Source organism: Leptonychotes weddellii, chromosome 6 (genome assembly GCF_054177405.1).
Source record: "Leptonychotes weddellii isolate Sample4059 chromosome 6, ASM5417740v2, whole genome shotgun sequence".
In the NCBI taxonomy this organism is placed as follows: Eukaryota; Metazoa; Chordata; class Mammalia; order Carnivora; family Phocidae; genus Leptonychotes; species Leptonychotes weddellii.
This window is the reverse complement of record NC_138374.1, coordinates 29,059,410-29,074,917: the sequence shown is the minus strand read 5'-3', so window position 1 is coordinate 29,074,917 and position 15,508 is coordinate 29,059,410. Positions and strand designations below refer to the sequence as shown.

The 15,508-nt window shown below is 36.0% G+C and overlaps 1 protein-coding gene across 2 annotated transcripts in view; it reads right to left on the bottom strand.

Moving 5' to 3' along the window:
• The window catches only part of LOC115941704 (uncharacterized), a 51,986-nt gene that overhangs the window by 25,503 nt on the left and 10,975 nt on the right, over nucleotides 1–15,508 (bottom strand). For both annotated transcript variants that reach the window (XM_031030626.2, XM_031030625.2), the window contains exons 2-4: nucleotides 7,882–7,957; nucleotides 5,575–5,706; nucleotides 2,870–2,993 (exon numbers count right to left, since the gene is read on the bottom strand). In XM_031030626.2, coding sequence (XP_030886486.2) covers nucleotides 2,870–2,993; nucleotides 5,575–5,706; nucleotides 7,882–7,957 — 332 coding nt within the window. The remainder of the gene's footprint in view (nucleotides 1–2,869; nucleotides 2,994–5,574; nucleotides 5,707–7,881; nucleotides 7,958–15,508) is intronic.

Genomic DNA, 15,508 nt, shown 5'->3' with positions numbered 1-15,508 from the left:
TGCTTGTTTATATGTTGGTATTACAGAGTTGAGAATAAATGAAGAAAATGTCCTGAAGAAGGCAGGATTGGAGGAGAGGTAGGGGTCTGGTCTGCTATTCCCAGGAAAGCAGAAGGAAGAATATGCGAGTATGGATACAGGTGAGAGTAAGAAAGGGACCTCTGAGAATCGGGGAGATATGCCACCTGAGTTGAGGAAGGAGTGTGATGTAGGCAAGATTCAAAAACAGAAGAGCGAGCTGGCTGGGGACAGGGAGAGGACTGTCAAGCAGCAGTAAGAACCCAGCTGAAACCCTTAACCATTGACCCATGGTGGCACCCAGCCAACACTGTGGAGGTATTTTCTCTAACATGCGGAGAAGGGAAGGACTGTTGAATTAAACTAGGGTTGAGTATTTTTGCATTAGAATTTAGAGAATATTTCTTAAAGATCTACTGGCGACTAACTTTTGGAATAAAGATAAAAAAGGGATGTGTACTGTTAAAAAGGAGACAGCAGGCCTAAACTGGAATAACTTATGCTAAACCCCACCAAGATTTAATACCTAGCCTAAGTGCAGCTTCAGCTTCTCCAAGAAATGTGACTTTTCACCAGTCAACTTGGAATTTCCTGGGCAGCACAAGGAGATAATCTGATAGACCCTTTGCATTCCCTATAGGAGGGTGGCCTTACCTAAAACCATGTGTTCTTTGCTAATAATTTCCTCTCTGCATTTAAAAACCTCTCCTTTTCTGGATGGAGCTCCTTTCTATTTGCTAGATGGGATGCTGCCCATTTCATGAATCATTGAATAAGGCCAATTTGCTCTTTAATTTACTCAGTTGAATTTTTGTTATTTAATAGTATCTTTTCAGTCTATATATGAAATCTTTTTACAGATTTTTTTTCTCCACTTGGTTTTTAAAATCAAGAACTTAAGATCATATCAATGTTCTAGTACCCAAAGCATCACAAACTTTTGGTACCACAGACTAAAATGTAACTTTACACTGCTCAGTAGTATCTAGATTCATTAAATCTGCCTTCCTAAGATAAACAGTTTAACTAATAGCAATTAGCCCCTCTCCCCTCTGCCTAGTCTTTGGGGAAAATAAGTTTATGAAGCTGTTTTTGATTTGTTGGGACATGCAGTAAGAAGTAGAACCTGGAGGTTCAGATTAAGGCTGCTGTGCGCAGCTGGCACTGTAACCATTCCCATCAGCCTGAAACCCTGAAATCAGTTCTACTTCTCAGGCTCTTACTGGACAGCTGGTTCAAGGGGAGCCGTGAGCAACGCATCACAAATAAGCCACTTCCCAAGAACAAGTAGACCTTGTCTCCTGAAATTCTTCCCTAAGTCCAGGAAACTAGGTAGGCAATACCAACCTCATTCTTTTCTTTCTGTTCATTTACCCCCAAAATGGGTTTCTTGTCCTTTTTATATTTCTGGGTGTAAAAGATTTGCTTAATTCAGAAGACTGATGCAGGAAAGTAAAGGAAAATTGGTATTTATTGTAATTACTTAGCTCAGGTACAAGGAAAGGACAATGAGAAGAGAGAAGTTAAGAAAACTAGAAGTGTTGGGAAAACAGAGTTGATTTTATCAGCCAGTGGGCCAGGCAGGGTAAGGGACATAAAAGAAACCAGAAGGACTAATAGGCAGGGAGAGAAAGGAAGGAGTCCAGAGAGAATCAGATCTAGTGGGAGTAAGAGAATGAGAAATCTGAAGGGTGTAGGTGTCATCAGAGAAATCTACGCTATAGCCATGCTATCCATAAGTAGCATCTACGAGCCACTGAGACTAATCCTAGGTACACTCTAGTTTACGAATTTTGAAGCTTAGTAGCTCTTATGACCCAGACAAACAGGAAATCACTAGAGTGAAGATGCTCATGTGGCTGGATCACCTCTGAGGTCTTCCAGTCTACGAGGAAGCCTCTACCAGAGTTAAAGGTAAGTCCTTGACCACTAAGCATTAAGAACACTTGGATAACACTTTGTTTTTTTAAAGCAACCTTTTAAAACTATGAAATACATTTCCATTATAAAAAAAACACCTGAAACATAGGAAGTATAAATATGAAGACAAAAATCACAATCAGATGCCACTATTAACATTGTGATGTTTATCCTTTTGGATATGTTTGCTCATGTTATTTATAAATATAATTATACTGTGACATTGTCATTTAAAAATATCTCACAAGCATTTTGCCAAATCACTGAATATTTTTCTTTTACTTGGTTTTTAACAACTGCCTATTATTCCATGTGTATGTAAATGCCATAATTTAATCAATTTCATGTTAATGATCCTTTAGGTGTCTTCCAATATTTCAATATTATAAACATATCAGTGAACATTCTTGTTCACATGTTTACATATACTTCTGTTTATTTAGGGAAGACATTCCCCAAAATACATTCATGGAGTTAAAAGTTTTCCAAAAGACTAAGTTTTATCTTTCTTTTCTATATGAAGCCAAACTGTACACCAAAAAGACTAAGATGTACCTTACTTTATGCTACATATTCTTTCAAGAAAAGTTATTTCTAAGTCAATTTTAAAATACTGAGTTATATTTTTATCTGTCCTGAGAGTGTCAGCATTTAAGGAATGCTGTAGGGAATCCATTTGTAAAGCAAAGAATCATCCTCCAATGTACCTTTTCTGTATGCTTTACTTTCTCCAAACCAAGTTTTCTTTAAGTGAGGGGCATGCATACATTGCAATCTAAAGGGAAATCTTTGATAATGTCCTTTTAACTAGAAGTAGTTAAGTGAAATATGTATATTATATCATCTTTAAGTGGTCTACAATAGTTTCTATTAAAATAATCTTTGTCAATTAAATAAAAACATTTTGATAACATTAAAGGTTATTAATTACCATTTTCTGCATTTTCCCACAGGAACTTTCTGACCCACTTTTTGAACTGCAGAATAGTAGCATTGTCAGGGACTTCAAGTCCAACAGTATAAAGTTTTTTATAATGAATACTTTTAGGTAAATCCTAGAAACAAAGGATATAGAATACAACAATTATAAGTTATTAAAAACAAATTCTTCAACCTAATGAAACTTACCATTCCGTATTTTTTAAATCAGGCACAATGATTTTAGTGAAGGCACACTTTAGATCAATTTGTGTAGAACTCTCTTGTTTTTTTATTAAAGATTTTATTTATTTATTCTGAGAGAGAAAAAGAGAGAGAGGGTGAGCGCTTGTGCGCAAGTGGGGGCATAGGCAGAGGGAGAAAGAGAATCTCAAGCAGACTCCCCGCTAAACATGGAGTCTGACATGGGGCTCAAGCTCATGACCTTGAGATGGTGACCTGAGCTGAAATCAGGAGTTGGAAGCTCAACCGACTGAGCTATCCAGGCGCCCCTATTTTTGTGGAACTCTTCTATAGTCTACACGAAAAGAGGCTATAAAAGAAGCCCAATTCCTACTGGCCAATGACAGTCATGAGTTAAGGATTCAAATGATTAAGCAGACACAGGTTCAACCTAATATACAAGCTTAAAGTGTAAACTCCAGGGGCACCTGGGTGGCTCAGATGGTTAGGCATCTGCCTTTGGCTCAGGTCATGATCTCCAGGTCCTGGGATTGAGCCCCATGTCAGGCTCCCTCCTCAGTGGGGAGTCTGCTTCTCCCTCTCCCTCTGCGTCTCCCCCTGCTTGTGCTGTCTCTCTCCCTCTCTCAAATGAATAAATAAAAAATCTTAAAAAAAAAAAAAGTGTTAACTCCATAGTTGGTGTTACGATTCTAGATATCAGCTTAGGCTATGTAGTAAGCCTGTTTTAATATTTCCCTGACTCATTCTTAAGTTTGCAAGGGAGTCTAAAGTGGAAACCCTAAAAAGAGAAGGGCTAATTTCATCATTTAAGTAAAATCAATTAATCAACTAACAATATTCATCTAAAGAATATCAAGGTTGGTGATGAGTATAAATGCACATGGTCAGATCCTAGGAGCAGATAATAGTTTTGGAAAAATAAGGATAATGACCTTTGAACAGTTATATGTCAAAAAATATGGATAACAGTCCAGGAGAAGCTGTAAATGTTAGGCCTTGAAGAATAGGTAGAGTTTTGGACAGAGAGGGAAAGAAAAAAAATCCCAAGTATCTGGAATAACTTGAGGCACAGAATCAAGAATGTTCACGAGATAGTGAAGAGATGGTTTGTGTAAGAAACAGAAGAGCATGATGAGAAGGGGGTCAGATTAAATTGGGCCTTGAAAAACAGAGAGAGGAGTTTAGATGTGATGTATTCAAACAGTGGGGAGGGCAGAGAGAACTGAGATGTTTTTTTAGGAAGGACCTGGAATGGGCATGAAAATTATGTTTAGGCACAACTGGTCAAAGAAGGATAAAAAAGGCTAGCTACTGAATAATGAGGTAAAAGATCTGGAGAATATGAGACACATTTAAGAAAAAAAAAATCTACAGGGTTTAGTCCTTGACCTGATGTAGGGTACCCAGAAGACAGAGGACTCAGGTGATTTGAACCTGACTGATAGGCTCAGTAGTGGTGCTTTCAGGAGAAACAGGAAAGCTGAAGAGATTGCGAATTTGTATTTTTGGGAAGGAGTGGTGTGGAAGTAAAGAAATGATGGTGTGGGGGTGCCTGGGTGGCTCAGTCATTAAGCGTCTGCCTTCGACTCGGGTCATGATCCCAGGGTCCTGGGATCGAGCCCCGCGTCGGGCTCCCTGTTCAGCGGGAGGCCTGCTTCTCCCTCTCCCACTCCCCTGCTTGTGTTCCCTCTCTCACTGTCTCTCTCTCTGTCAAATAAATAAATAAATAAATCTTAAAAAAAAAAAGGGAAGAAATGATGGTGTGTTTAGTTATATGTATGTTGAAATTTGACAGGGCAGCAAGATATCCAAGACTAAATGTCACCTAATCAGGGCAGGAATGACAGATGACATCTTTGATGGCACTAATCCAATTAAATAGCAAGGCTCAAGAGTTATTCTCCTCTAGAACAAGGTTTTAAAATTCTCTTGCTCTCCACAGCCCTTAGGTAAGTCATGTTGCTAAGACTCAGGACAGGGAGGGTAGGACTGGAGGATGAGGAGGCCTAGTGGATCCTAATATCCTGCTTCAGCCAGCACAATTCCCTGTTTATCTGCTTTATATAATGGGCTTCAGAGCAAGAATTAATTGAAAAGATTTTGCTGCAAAAAAAAGTGCAAAAAACGCTGTTGTACAGTAATATGCATCTCATGTTTTTTCTTTTATCTTTTTTCTGTTGCTTTCTTTTCCATCATGCTACTTTTTCCCTCTGTTTCCTTACTCCCTTGGTGCTTTTCTTTTTTTATTTCTATCTACAATCATTTATTCTATATACTTGTTCTCTCAGAAGAAAAACATTCCATTTTTTTTCCTCTCTGCACAATCCATGATTTTAGAAAAAAAAGTATTATATGATTATGTGAAGAATTAAGAAGATTTCTAAGAAATTACACATGGGAAATTCTGAAATTTATATTAAAATAACCACGAGAGTTACTTTCTAAATGCAGGATTAAAAAATCTTTTCTATTTCAAGACATACCCATGATAACAAAATACATCTGTAACTTTACCTTAACTTCATAATATCTTGTGGTGTATGTTAGATCGATAATTAATCCAAGCTCCACATTTAATGCTTTTATTGCACTAATCAAATCCTTTGGTGTAAACTTCTGGGTTGGAGTAAGTCTCTGATTAACTGCCTATAATGAAAAATGAACAGTAAGGTTACGAAATACAGGTAAAATGTACTTAACATAAAACAAACAAGGAAGAGAAAAAACATAAGACAAAAAGAATCAGTGAAAACTGTCATAACTTTAGGAACACTGGCAAAGCTCATAATGAATCGGAGCTGTGAAAAGAGCCTAAACATATTTACGTCATTTGCTTCAGTGATTTTACATATGTCCTGTCACCAAGGACTCAGAACACTTCAAAAATGGACTGTCCTGCTTAGATCCACTGGAATTTTCTTGCACCAAATTCAGTTTGAATAAAGTATTAACCACAAGTGAAAAATAATTTTGTAGTAGAGTTCTCATTTGAACTGAGGCTTTGAAAAGTTAAATTACTTGTCCAACGTTACAGTCTAGATGGCAGTCAAGATTTTAACCAGAAATTTTTACCTTATCCAGCTCATGATACCAGTCTGACTCGTTTGATTAAATGTTCGTTTTTCTCCCAGATATAAAGGTTCTAAGTTTCCATGTTTATATTAAACAGAGTGTAGAATTTTTAAAATGTTATCAGATGTTATATATGGATTGTCTGGAGATAAATCTATAGTTTTGGTCAATGTCTATAAACTTACCAGCATTCTTCTAGACTGCTGTATTTGTTATTGCTCTCAGTGGTGTGTGCTGATTGTACAACAGATTTGATTTTTGTATTATATGATTAATAAAAACAATTAGTTAACATAATGTACTACAGAGCCAAATATAAACAATTTTTAAAAATTAATTCAATATAGCACTGGGTGTTATACACAATCAATTTGGAAATAAAAAGAAATGAACTGTATGCTACAACATGAATGAATCTTGAAAACATCTATGTTAAAGTAGCTAGTCACAAAAGGCCGCAGACTTTATGATTCCACTATATGAAATGTCCAGAATAGGCAAATCTACACAGAAAGTAGATTAGTGGTTGCCAGGGGCCAGGGGGAGGGGAAATGGGGAATGACTACCAATGGTCACAGGGCTTCTTTTTGAGGGGATGAAAATGATCTGGAATTAATGTCATTGATTACACAACTCTGTGAATATATTAAAAAAACTACTAAATTATATACTTTAAAAAGGTAAATTTTATGGTATGTGAATTAAAGTATTAATTATATTAAGCATATTTAAAAAGTAACTTAAAGTTACTTCTCAATATATTAAGGAAGTAACTTAAAGACTTGTGAAAGAGAAAAATCTGAGTTAAATTAGGAGGCCAGTATAAAAGTTCTGAACTATGTGCTTACACATTCCCAATGTCAGAGCAAGTAGGAGAAACTAAAGCTGTCATGGATCTGAGGCCATATAAAACATGGCATGGGTTTCAAGTATCTTTTGATTTTTTTTAGGAAATGCTATGCAAAGGATTTGACAAATTAGTAAAGGAATGCTGATTTTTGCAGGGGGGGGGGTACTCAAAAGTTATCTATCTTTATCTTTGAACCAGAGCATTATATAACTTTTAAATAGGTCAAAATATAAAAAGCAGAAATAACATTAGGATTCAAGATACTTTCTTTCAAAAAGTATTTAATCTTGTTAAATGCTTTTAATAAAGTAAGTTGAACCGTTAAAAAATTCAACTTGGCAATAGAAAGAAATGAAGTATGATACACACTACAACATGGGTAAACCTTGAAAACATTATGCTAAAGAAGCCAGTCACAATATTATATCATTCCATCTATATGAAATGTCCAGAACAGTCAAATCTATGAAGACAGAAAGGAGATTATTGGTTGTCTAGGAGGTGGGGGGTGGGAATGAGGGATAAAGGGGAGTGACTGCCACTGTCCATGGGTTTTTGGGAGGAAGTGAGGGTGATGAAAACGTTCTAAACTTGTAGTGACAGCTGCCTAACTCCCTGAATATAGTAAAACCACTGTATACTTTAAATAGGTGAATGTGAATAGGTGAATTACATACCAATAAAGCTGTTATTAAAAAATTAATCCAAAACTACTCCCTTACACTAGCATGAACAATTAATAATTACATGTGTGAAAAAGTTTACTGTTACTTCCATAATGTCAAACGTTTGCTGGAAATTTCACATATTTTCATGAAAAACAGCATAATATTAAGTAAACATGGATCACATTAGTCCCAATTCTCCTTATAAAATAGATGAGAAAATAATATACATACTCCCTTTAAAGGAACTTTAAAAGCAATAAATCGTGTTCCAGGTAGAGGATGTCCAATTGGCGTCACAGTCCTCCACCTGAAATGAAAATAAACAACTACAATTATAATAAAAATATTTTAATGACTCAAGATGGTAAATAAAGAAACTATTTTTTTAAATAAATAGAGCCTCATTTGTTGGTTAGTTGCTTTTTGAGTGCTATCATGCATGAATTTAAATTTACTGCTTCCTCCCTCCAAAAACACAAAAACAATGGAAGGTTTTACATATGTACGACACTTCTACAGTAAATAAGGTAGCATTCATTCCTGATATAAACTTCCAATACCCAAAACAATATTGTCTTTATTTTTCTTGGGCAACAGTAAGAGAAGGAAAATAATGTCACGGATTATATATTAAATAAAAAGTGGTAACAGGTATTTAATGTGGGAATAATAAAAGTAAAGTATGAAAACCTACAGTGTTTTCTACAGCTCTGTAAGCAGGAAACAAATCATTTTCACAACATGATTATTTTGGAGATGTCTTGTTTTAATTTCTGATTAATCTTGAATTAAGAACTGTAGTTCATTAACTTTAAACATCTTGATTTATCTATGATGACTTTTTATGAATAACAAAGAGAAATCTGGTATTAAAAATAACTTTGTCATATAATTATTTCCAACTTATTTTTGATAAATTCCAATTATAACATATGAAGATTTTTTTTTTTTTTAAGATTTTATTTATTTATTTGAGAGAGAATGAGATAGAGAGAGAGAGCATGAGAGGGGGAGGGTCAGAGGGAGAAGCAGACTCCCTGCCGAGCAGGGAGCCCGATGCGGGACTCGATCCTGGGACTCCAGGATCATGACCTGAGCCGAAGGCAGTCGCTTAACCAACTGAGCCACCCAGGCGCCCACATATGAAGATTTCTTAAAATGAGCATTTTAATTCCCTGCTTACTTCTCCAGCTTCATTTCTGTACCATCCTTTCCTTCACCAGGCTCTGGATTTACACTGTTTCCTTTCCCTAGTCCTTCCAATGCTCTATGCTATTCCTTCAGCCCCCTTCTCCCATTTCACTCCTTCAGTCACCCTCGGCTTGCAGCTCCAGTATCAGTTCTAAGGAACGTGTCTGTCATTCATCACCCAATCCCATTAGACATAACTTTCACTTTCTTTCCTGGCACTTAACAGTTTGTAACTATACCCATGATTATGTAATTTTTTTTTGGACAAATCGTGGTTTCTCTCTTGATCATAAACTGTGAGAATGACCATGTCTGTCTTTCCTCATAGTACAATGCCTGCCACACCACACATATGCCATAAATATTAAATAATATTGAGTAAGTTTGGTTTCATAAAATCACTATTTAATGTACTGGTTATACATGATTAACAGCTGATTTCTCATTAGGAATAATGAAGGTCAGAGGTAGTAGGATGACATTCAAATGCTGAAAAAAATATATAGCCAACCAAGAATTCTATATCCAGCAAAACTATCCTTCAAAAAAGGAGTGATAGGGGTGCCTGGGTGGCTCAGTCATTAAGTGTCTGCCTTTGGCTCAGGTCATGATCCCAGGGTCCTGGATCGAGCCCTCCATCGGGCTCCGTGCTTCGCTAGAAGCCTGCTTCTCCCTCTCCCACTCCCCCTGCTTGTGTTCCCTCTCTCACTGTGTCTCTCTGTCGAATAAATAAATAAAATCTTAAAAAAAAAAAAAGAGTGATAACTATGTTGAGTAGTCCTTTGCTCTGTAAGAACAGAAACTTTATTTTGATAATTTATCTGAAGTTGAAAAATATAGTTTCTCAAGTTCTTAAATACAATCCAAATGCTACCAAAATCCAATAACAAAGCAATGATGTTGGACTAGGTTTCTTTCTCTTTAAAAATTAGAAAATGAGGGGAGCCTGGGTGGCTCAGTCATTAGCGTCTGCCTTCGGCTCAGGTCATGATCCCAGGCTCCTGGGATCAAGCCCCACATTGGGCTCACTGCTCCCTGGGAAGCCTGCTTCTCCCTCTCCCACTCCCCCTGCTTGTGTTCCTGCTCTGACTGTCTCTCTCTCTATCAAATAAATAAAATCTTTAAAAAAATTTTTTTTAAATAAAAAAAATAAAAATTAGAAAATGATTTCTAGCATAATAAAAGGCTTCATTTCTAAATAAAAGGCCTCATTTTTACCTTTAAATAACTCATTAGCTCTTAGATTTTTGCTTGTGACATTTTTAAAAGATCATTTCTTTGATGGAATTCTTCACTCGTGGAATAAGACGCCCTTGAATACTTAACATTTATCCTTTCCTCGACAGCACATATAATTCCACTATTATGAATGACATTCAATTATGACTATGATAATTCTATAAACATGTTCATCTTTGGTTTTGACATCCAGTTGGAAGCTGTTCTTTTTGTATTAACAATATAAAGGAACCATATGGAAGCAATTTTGGACCATTTGCTAATATTGCCAACATTATTACATATATTACATCTATTACTATAATATGCACTTTTTTCAACCCATTTATTTCAGCAACTAATGTTTCCACAATGACATAAATGATGGTATCTAAATAAACTAGTACTTCATTTAAATGATCTATTCAGCTACTTTAAAAAAAAAAAGTAAGTGAATCTATATACATTCCCAACATTTGCTTCTGGAATGCAATACTTCTGGGGTTCTGGTTTTCAGACAAATAAAATTTTATTAAGCTCCGAGAAAAGACAGAAATCTTTAGAGTATTCTATATAAATAAATTAAAAAAAAACTTGCTTATAGAATTCTTGGACACAGTGTAAGATAAAAGACAATTACCATTGCAAAATTAAACAAATAAATAAAAAGTAGAGACTGTATGGAGAAAACCTATAATGTTCTGACTGCTACCAACAGATCAATAAGTTGTTAAGCTATCAATCATTCCAGCCATGTGAATGGATGAAAATACTAATTTAGGATTAATAGAAGCAGGAACAGAAGAATGTTACAGACAATGTCTACTAGAAAAATCTTTCTACCTATTCAAATACTACCCTATCCTTGAGGATTAGTTTAAAACATCATTTCTTTCATGAAGTCCTCCTTTATTACAAAACGCCCCCATGACTTAACATCACAAAGAGGAGGACAAACTGACCTCATGTGTCTCCTGATGTAGTATATGAGAAGGCTACAACAATACCAATGTAGTGTTGTTGCCAAAAAAACACAAAAAAACAAAACAAAAAGTTCAACCTGAATATAATTAAAGAAACAATCAGCAAACTCAAAAAGAGGGTCATACATAACCAACTGCCTAGATTAGGGATCAACAAACTTCCTAAAAGTCAGGTAGTAAACATTTTAGGCTTATGGGCCACACAGTCTCTGTTGCAACTACACAACTCTGCCCCTGTAGTGCAAAAGCAGCTAGAGGCAAAATGTGCATCATGAGTATAGCTATTTTTCAAAAACACTTTATTTATAGAAACAGTTGGTCAGCCCATGGGCCATATTTTGCCAACCACTGGCCTAGACTGAATAAATGACAATGTCATGAAAGACCAAAAAAAGACTATTGTAGATGGAGACTAAAGAGACAACTAAATATATGCAAGACCTTCTTGGGATAAAAAACAAACTCCATCATAATTATATTGGGAAATCTGGATATGGACTATCAGAATATTGTGTCAATGTTTAATTTCCAAAGTTTGATTATTATGTGTGGTTAAACAGGGAATTATCTTGTTTTTAGGAGATACATGCTGAAGTATTCAGGAGTGTACTGTCATGGCCTCTGTAACTAAATCAAATGGCTAAAAAAAAGTGGGTTAAGTGTATACGTATACATATGAAGATCAAGCAAATGTGGCAAATTAGATTCTAGGCAAAGGTTACAAAATATTTACTGTATTATTCCTACTTTTCTGAAGTTCTGAAATTTTTAAAAAACAAAAACAAAAAACAAATGATGGCACAATAAAAAATGTAATTAGTAATATTCTACCCTAAAAAAAAATCTCCTTTGAGTTCTTTCTTCTCTGAACTGCCATTTCTATTTACTCAATGAACCATAGAGTTCAGCAAGCTATTATTATGTCTTAGTCTCTAAATTTTTTCTGGTAAGTCTTATCCTCACAAAGCACTTGGCATGGCAATATGTACATAGTGTATGTTCAATAAACTCTCTGTTAATAAAAGATTAGGATGGGGCCATAAAAACAAACGAACAAATATTTCCCTGAGCCATAAACCCCACTAAAAAATGACAAGTAGCAATATCTTACTTAACTGAAATAATATCTGTACCACACACCAAATAAATAACAAATAAATACAGTAATTCTAATAGAAATTAAACAGAAAGTTGTAGACAAGTAAATGAAATTACAGATAACTAAGGTAATTTCACTAATACTGATTAGCCTTTCTGGAACCAGAGTTGAACCATATTCTGGTGATAATTACAAGGTAGTAGTAATAACAATTTACATTCCCAGACTTCAAATTTTTTCAGAAACTTTCATTAATATTATCTCATTTGCTCCTCATATGACTCTGTATGAGATAGATAGAACAGACATTTTTTAAGGTATTTTTTAAGGTATTTATCCTCACTTGATAAATGAAAAAAATGAGGCCGAGTTGGAGTTGCCTAGTATCCCAGTATACTAATGGTAAAGTCAAGACTTGAAGCTAGGTCTTGTTGCTTCTCCTCTAAGGCACATTCTATATTTGAGGCAAAAGAGGCAGGAGAGCATAAGCAACTTTTTGTTTAGGAACCAAAGGCAAGGGGGGTGGTTTACACTCGAGTTTTTAGCTTTTTAAAGAGAACAGTGTACTCTACAGGCAATGAGTAGGAACTAAAAAAGATGAAGCCTCCACCCCATGGTGGGAATTTAAGCTTTTTAGAGTTCCTTCTTGATTCCTATGCTATTTTCTTAGGACTCTGAGCTTGATTCTATTTTTATTTTTTTAAAGATTTTATTTATTTATTTATTTGAGAAAGAGAGAGAAAGTATGGGCAGGTGGGAGGGACAGAGGGAGAGGGAGAAGCAGACTCCTCAGTGAGCAGGGAGCCCGGTGTGGGGCTCAATTCCAAGACGCTGATATCATGACCTAAGCTGAGGGCAGACACTTTGACTGAGCCTCCCAGGTGTCCCTTGATTCTATTTTTTAAAAATCCCCCACACCACAATCTTATTACAGACCCCTATGAAAATAAAATTTGGTTATAATTTGCATTCATAGACAATGTGTGTATATATATATACACATACATACACACATATATATAAAGGATATATATTTTTGAATAAATTTTTACCTACCTTGCTAGATCTCATCACATACTTATGCTTAAATAAGCACATATTTTTTCCCATTCTACAGAAAAGGAAACTAAAGCTAATTACTATATAAAATTATTTATCCAAAGTTATACACCTCACTAGTTGGAGAGAGAAGATAAAACAGAATCCAAAGTACTCCCATTTCAATGGTGTCCAAATTCTAGGCTGTAACATAAAAATAAAAAATTTTCTTAACCATTCTATCCTATAGGAATAGCTATACTTTTTTTTAGATTTATTTATTTGAGAGAGAGAGAGAGTGTGTGTGTGTGTGCAGGATGGAGCAGGGAGGGAAAGAGGGAGAGGGAGAGGGAATCTTAAGCAGACTCCCTACTGAGCATGGAGCCCAAGGTGGGGCTCGATCTTAGGACCCTGGGATCATGACCTGAGCTGAAATCAAGAGTCGGACACTTAACTTACTGGGTCACCCAAGTGCTCCCCAAGTAGCTATACTTTTAAAAGAGGATAAGAGGGCAACTGGGTGGCTCAGTCAGTTAAGGGTCTGCCTTCAGCTCAGGTCATGATCTCAGGGTCCTGGGATCAAGCCCCGCATCGGGCTCCCTGCTCAGCGGGGAGTCTGCTCCTCCCTCTCCCTCTGCTCCTCCCCAGGCTTGTGGTCTGCTCTCTCTCGCTCACTCTCTCTCAAATAAATAAAATCTTTAAAAATAAATAAAAGAGGATAAGAACTCCTAAGATCTTTTTCCTCAAATATCCTACCCAAATCGCTAGTAATTTAGTGCATAAAGAAATCAATTTTCCATCTCAACAGACATTGGGTCACTGGTAGGAAGGGATGTTTTCAAAGAAGGCAGAAAACCAGTCTTAACATCATAACTTTACCTGCCAAGTTTTGAATCCCTCTTGAAACAGTACATTTTTAGTCTGTATCACCTCCTTGGTTAAAATGTTCCATAAGTTTTCTACTCAGTGGATAAAGGAGTAGGTGGACAAAGAGAAGGTTAGTCATAGAACAGAAATAGCAGCTGCAATGACACAGATGATGTATTAGAGAGGGATGGATGGGGAAATTCAGTGATTAGAGCACTAGAAAGTGGCTTGAGATCAAAAGAAAAGTCACTTAGGTCCCCTTCCTTTCCTTAAACCCTCAAATGCCATTGTTAACCTTAGCTGTTGAAACAAATTTACATCTAGCTCTTCCTTTTTGTTCCTACCACTGTGCTCTCTACTTATCACTTCATCACTGAGTAACTGCAACAGTCTCCCATAGTGTGTCTCCTTTGCCTTTCAGATTCTCCCCCATTTATCCCTTCCTATATGTCACTGTTATAGAATCTTTCTGTAAATACTATCATTACAGGATAAATTTCAAATCTGTTTTTTAGACTCTTTCAAGGCCTTATATCATACAGCCTTATCCTATATATTGAATCTTACCTTTCACCACAGAGCCCACCTGGAAATTGTGTCTCAGTCCAGCAGATCTCCTTAGAATCCCACAAATACAGAAGTTCATTTCTCTTTCTGGGTTTTTGCCTTTCCTTAGGCTCTTTGGCCATCTAAATCACGGTTTCTCAACTGAGCACTAATGACATTTGGGGCTGAATAATTCTTGTTGTGGGGAGCTGTCTTGTGCATTACAGGATGTTTAGCAGTATGTCTGGCCTTATCCACTAAATGCCAGTAGCACCCCCTACCCCAAGTTGTGATAGCCAAATATAACTCCAAATAACCAAACATTTCTTGAAGGACAAAATCACCCCTCGCTGAGAACCACTGATCAAAATCCAAGTCTTGCTTCAAGCCCTAACTCAACCCTGTAAGAAACCTCCAATCAATACAGCCCATAGTCACCTCTCCCTTTTCTAAACCTATATGAAATGCTTTGTTTGCAAGGGACTAATTTTTTTAATGTTTCTTGATGACAGGTTCCATCAAAACTAGATTTCATGTATATTATGTCTTTACAACTGAAATCATTAGGCCTGAAAATAGGTCATTACTAATAAATCCAAGTGTAGAACATGCCCAAATATCCTCAGAATACAACTATGTGAAAAGTATTCTTTTAAAGCTCCTGAGAAAGTTGAAAATTAACTCATCAGCTATTGCAGTAATTCAGGTAAAAAGTGAATAATCAGACAGAGGCATCAGATCTTAACTCCATTTAAAAAAATTTATTCTAAGCCATTTCAAACATAGGATTTCATTTTACTTCCCATCCCACTCTAAAATCCAATTATCAAAACTTTTGTTTAATGCTGCAGTAATTTGTATCTTACGATGAACTGAAGTGCCAGAAATTTAACTTAATGTAGATACACTTATTTCA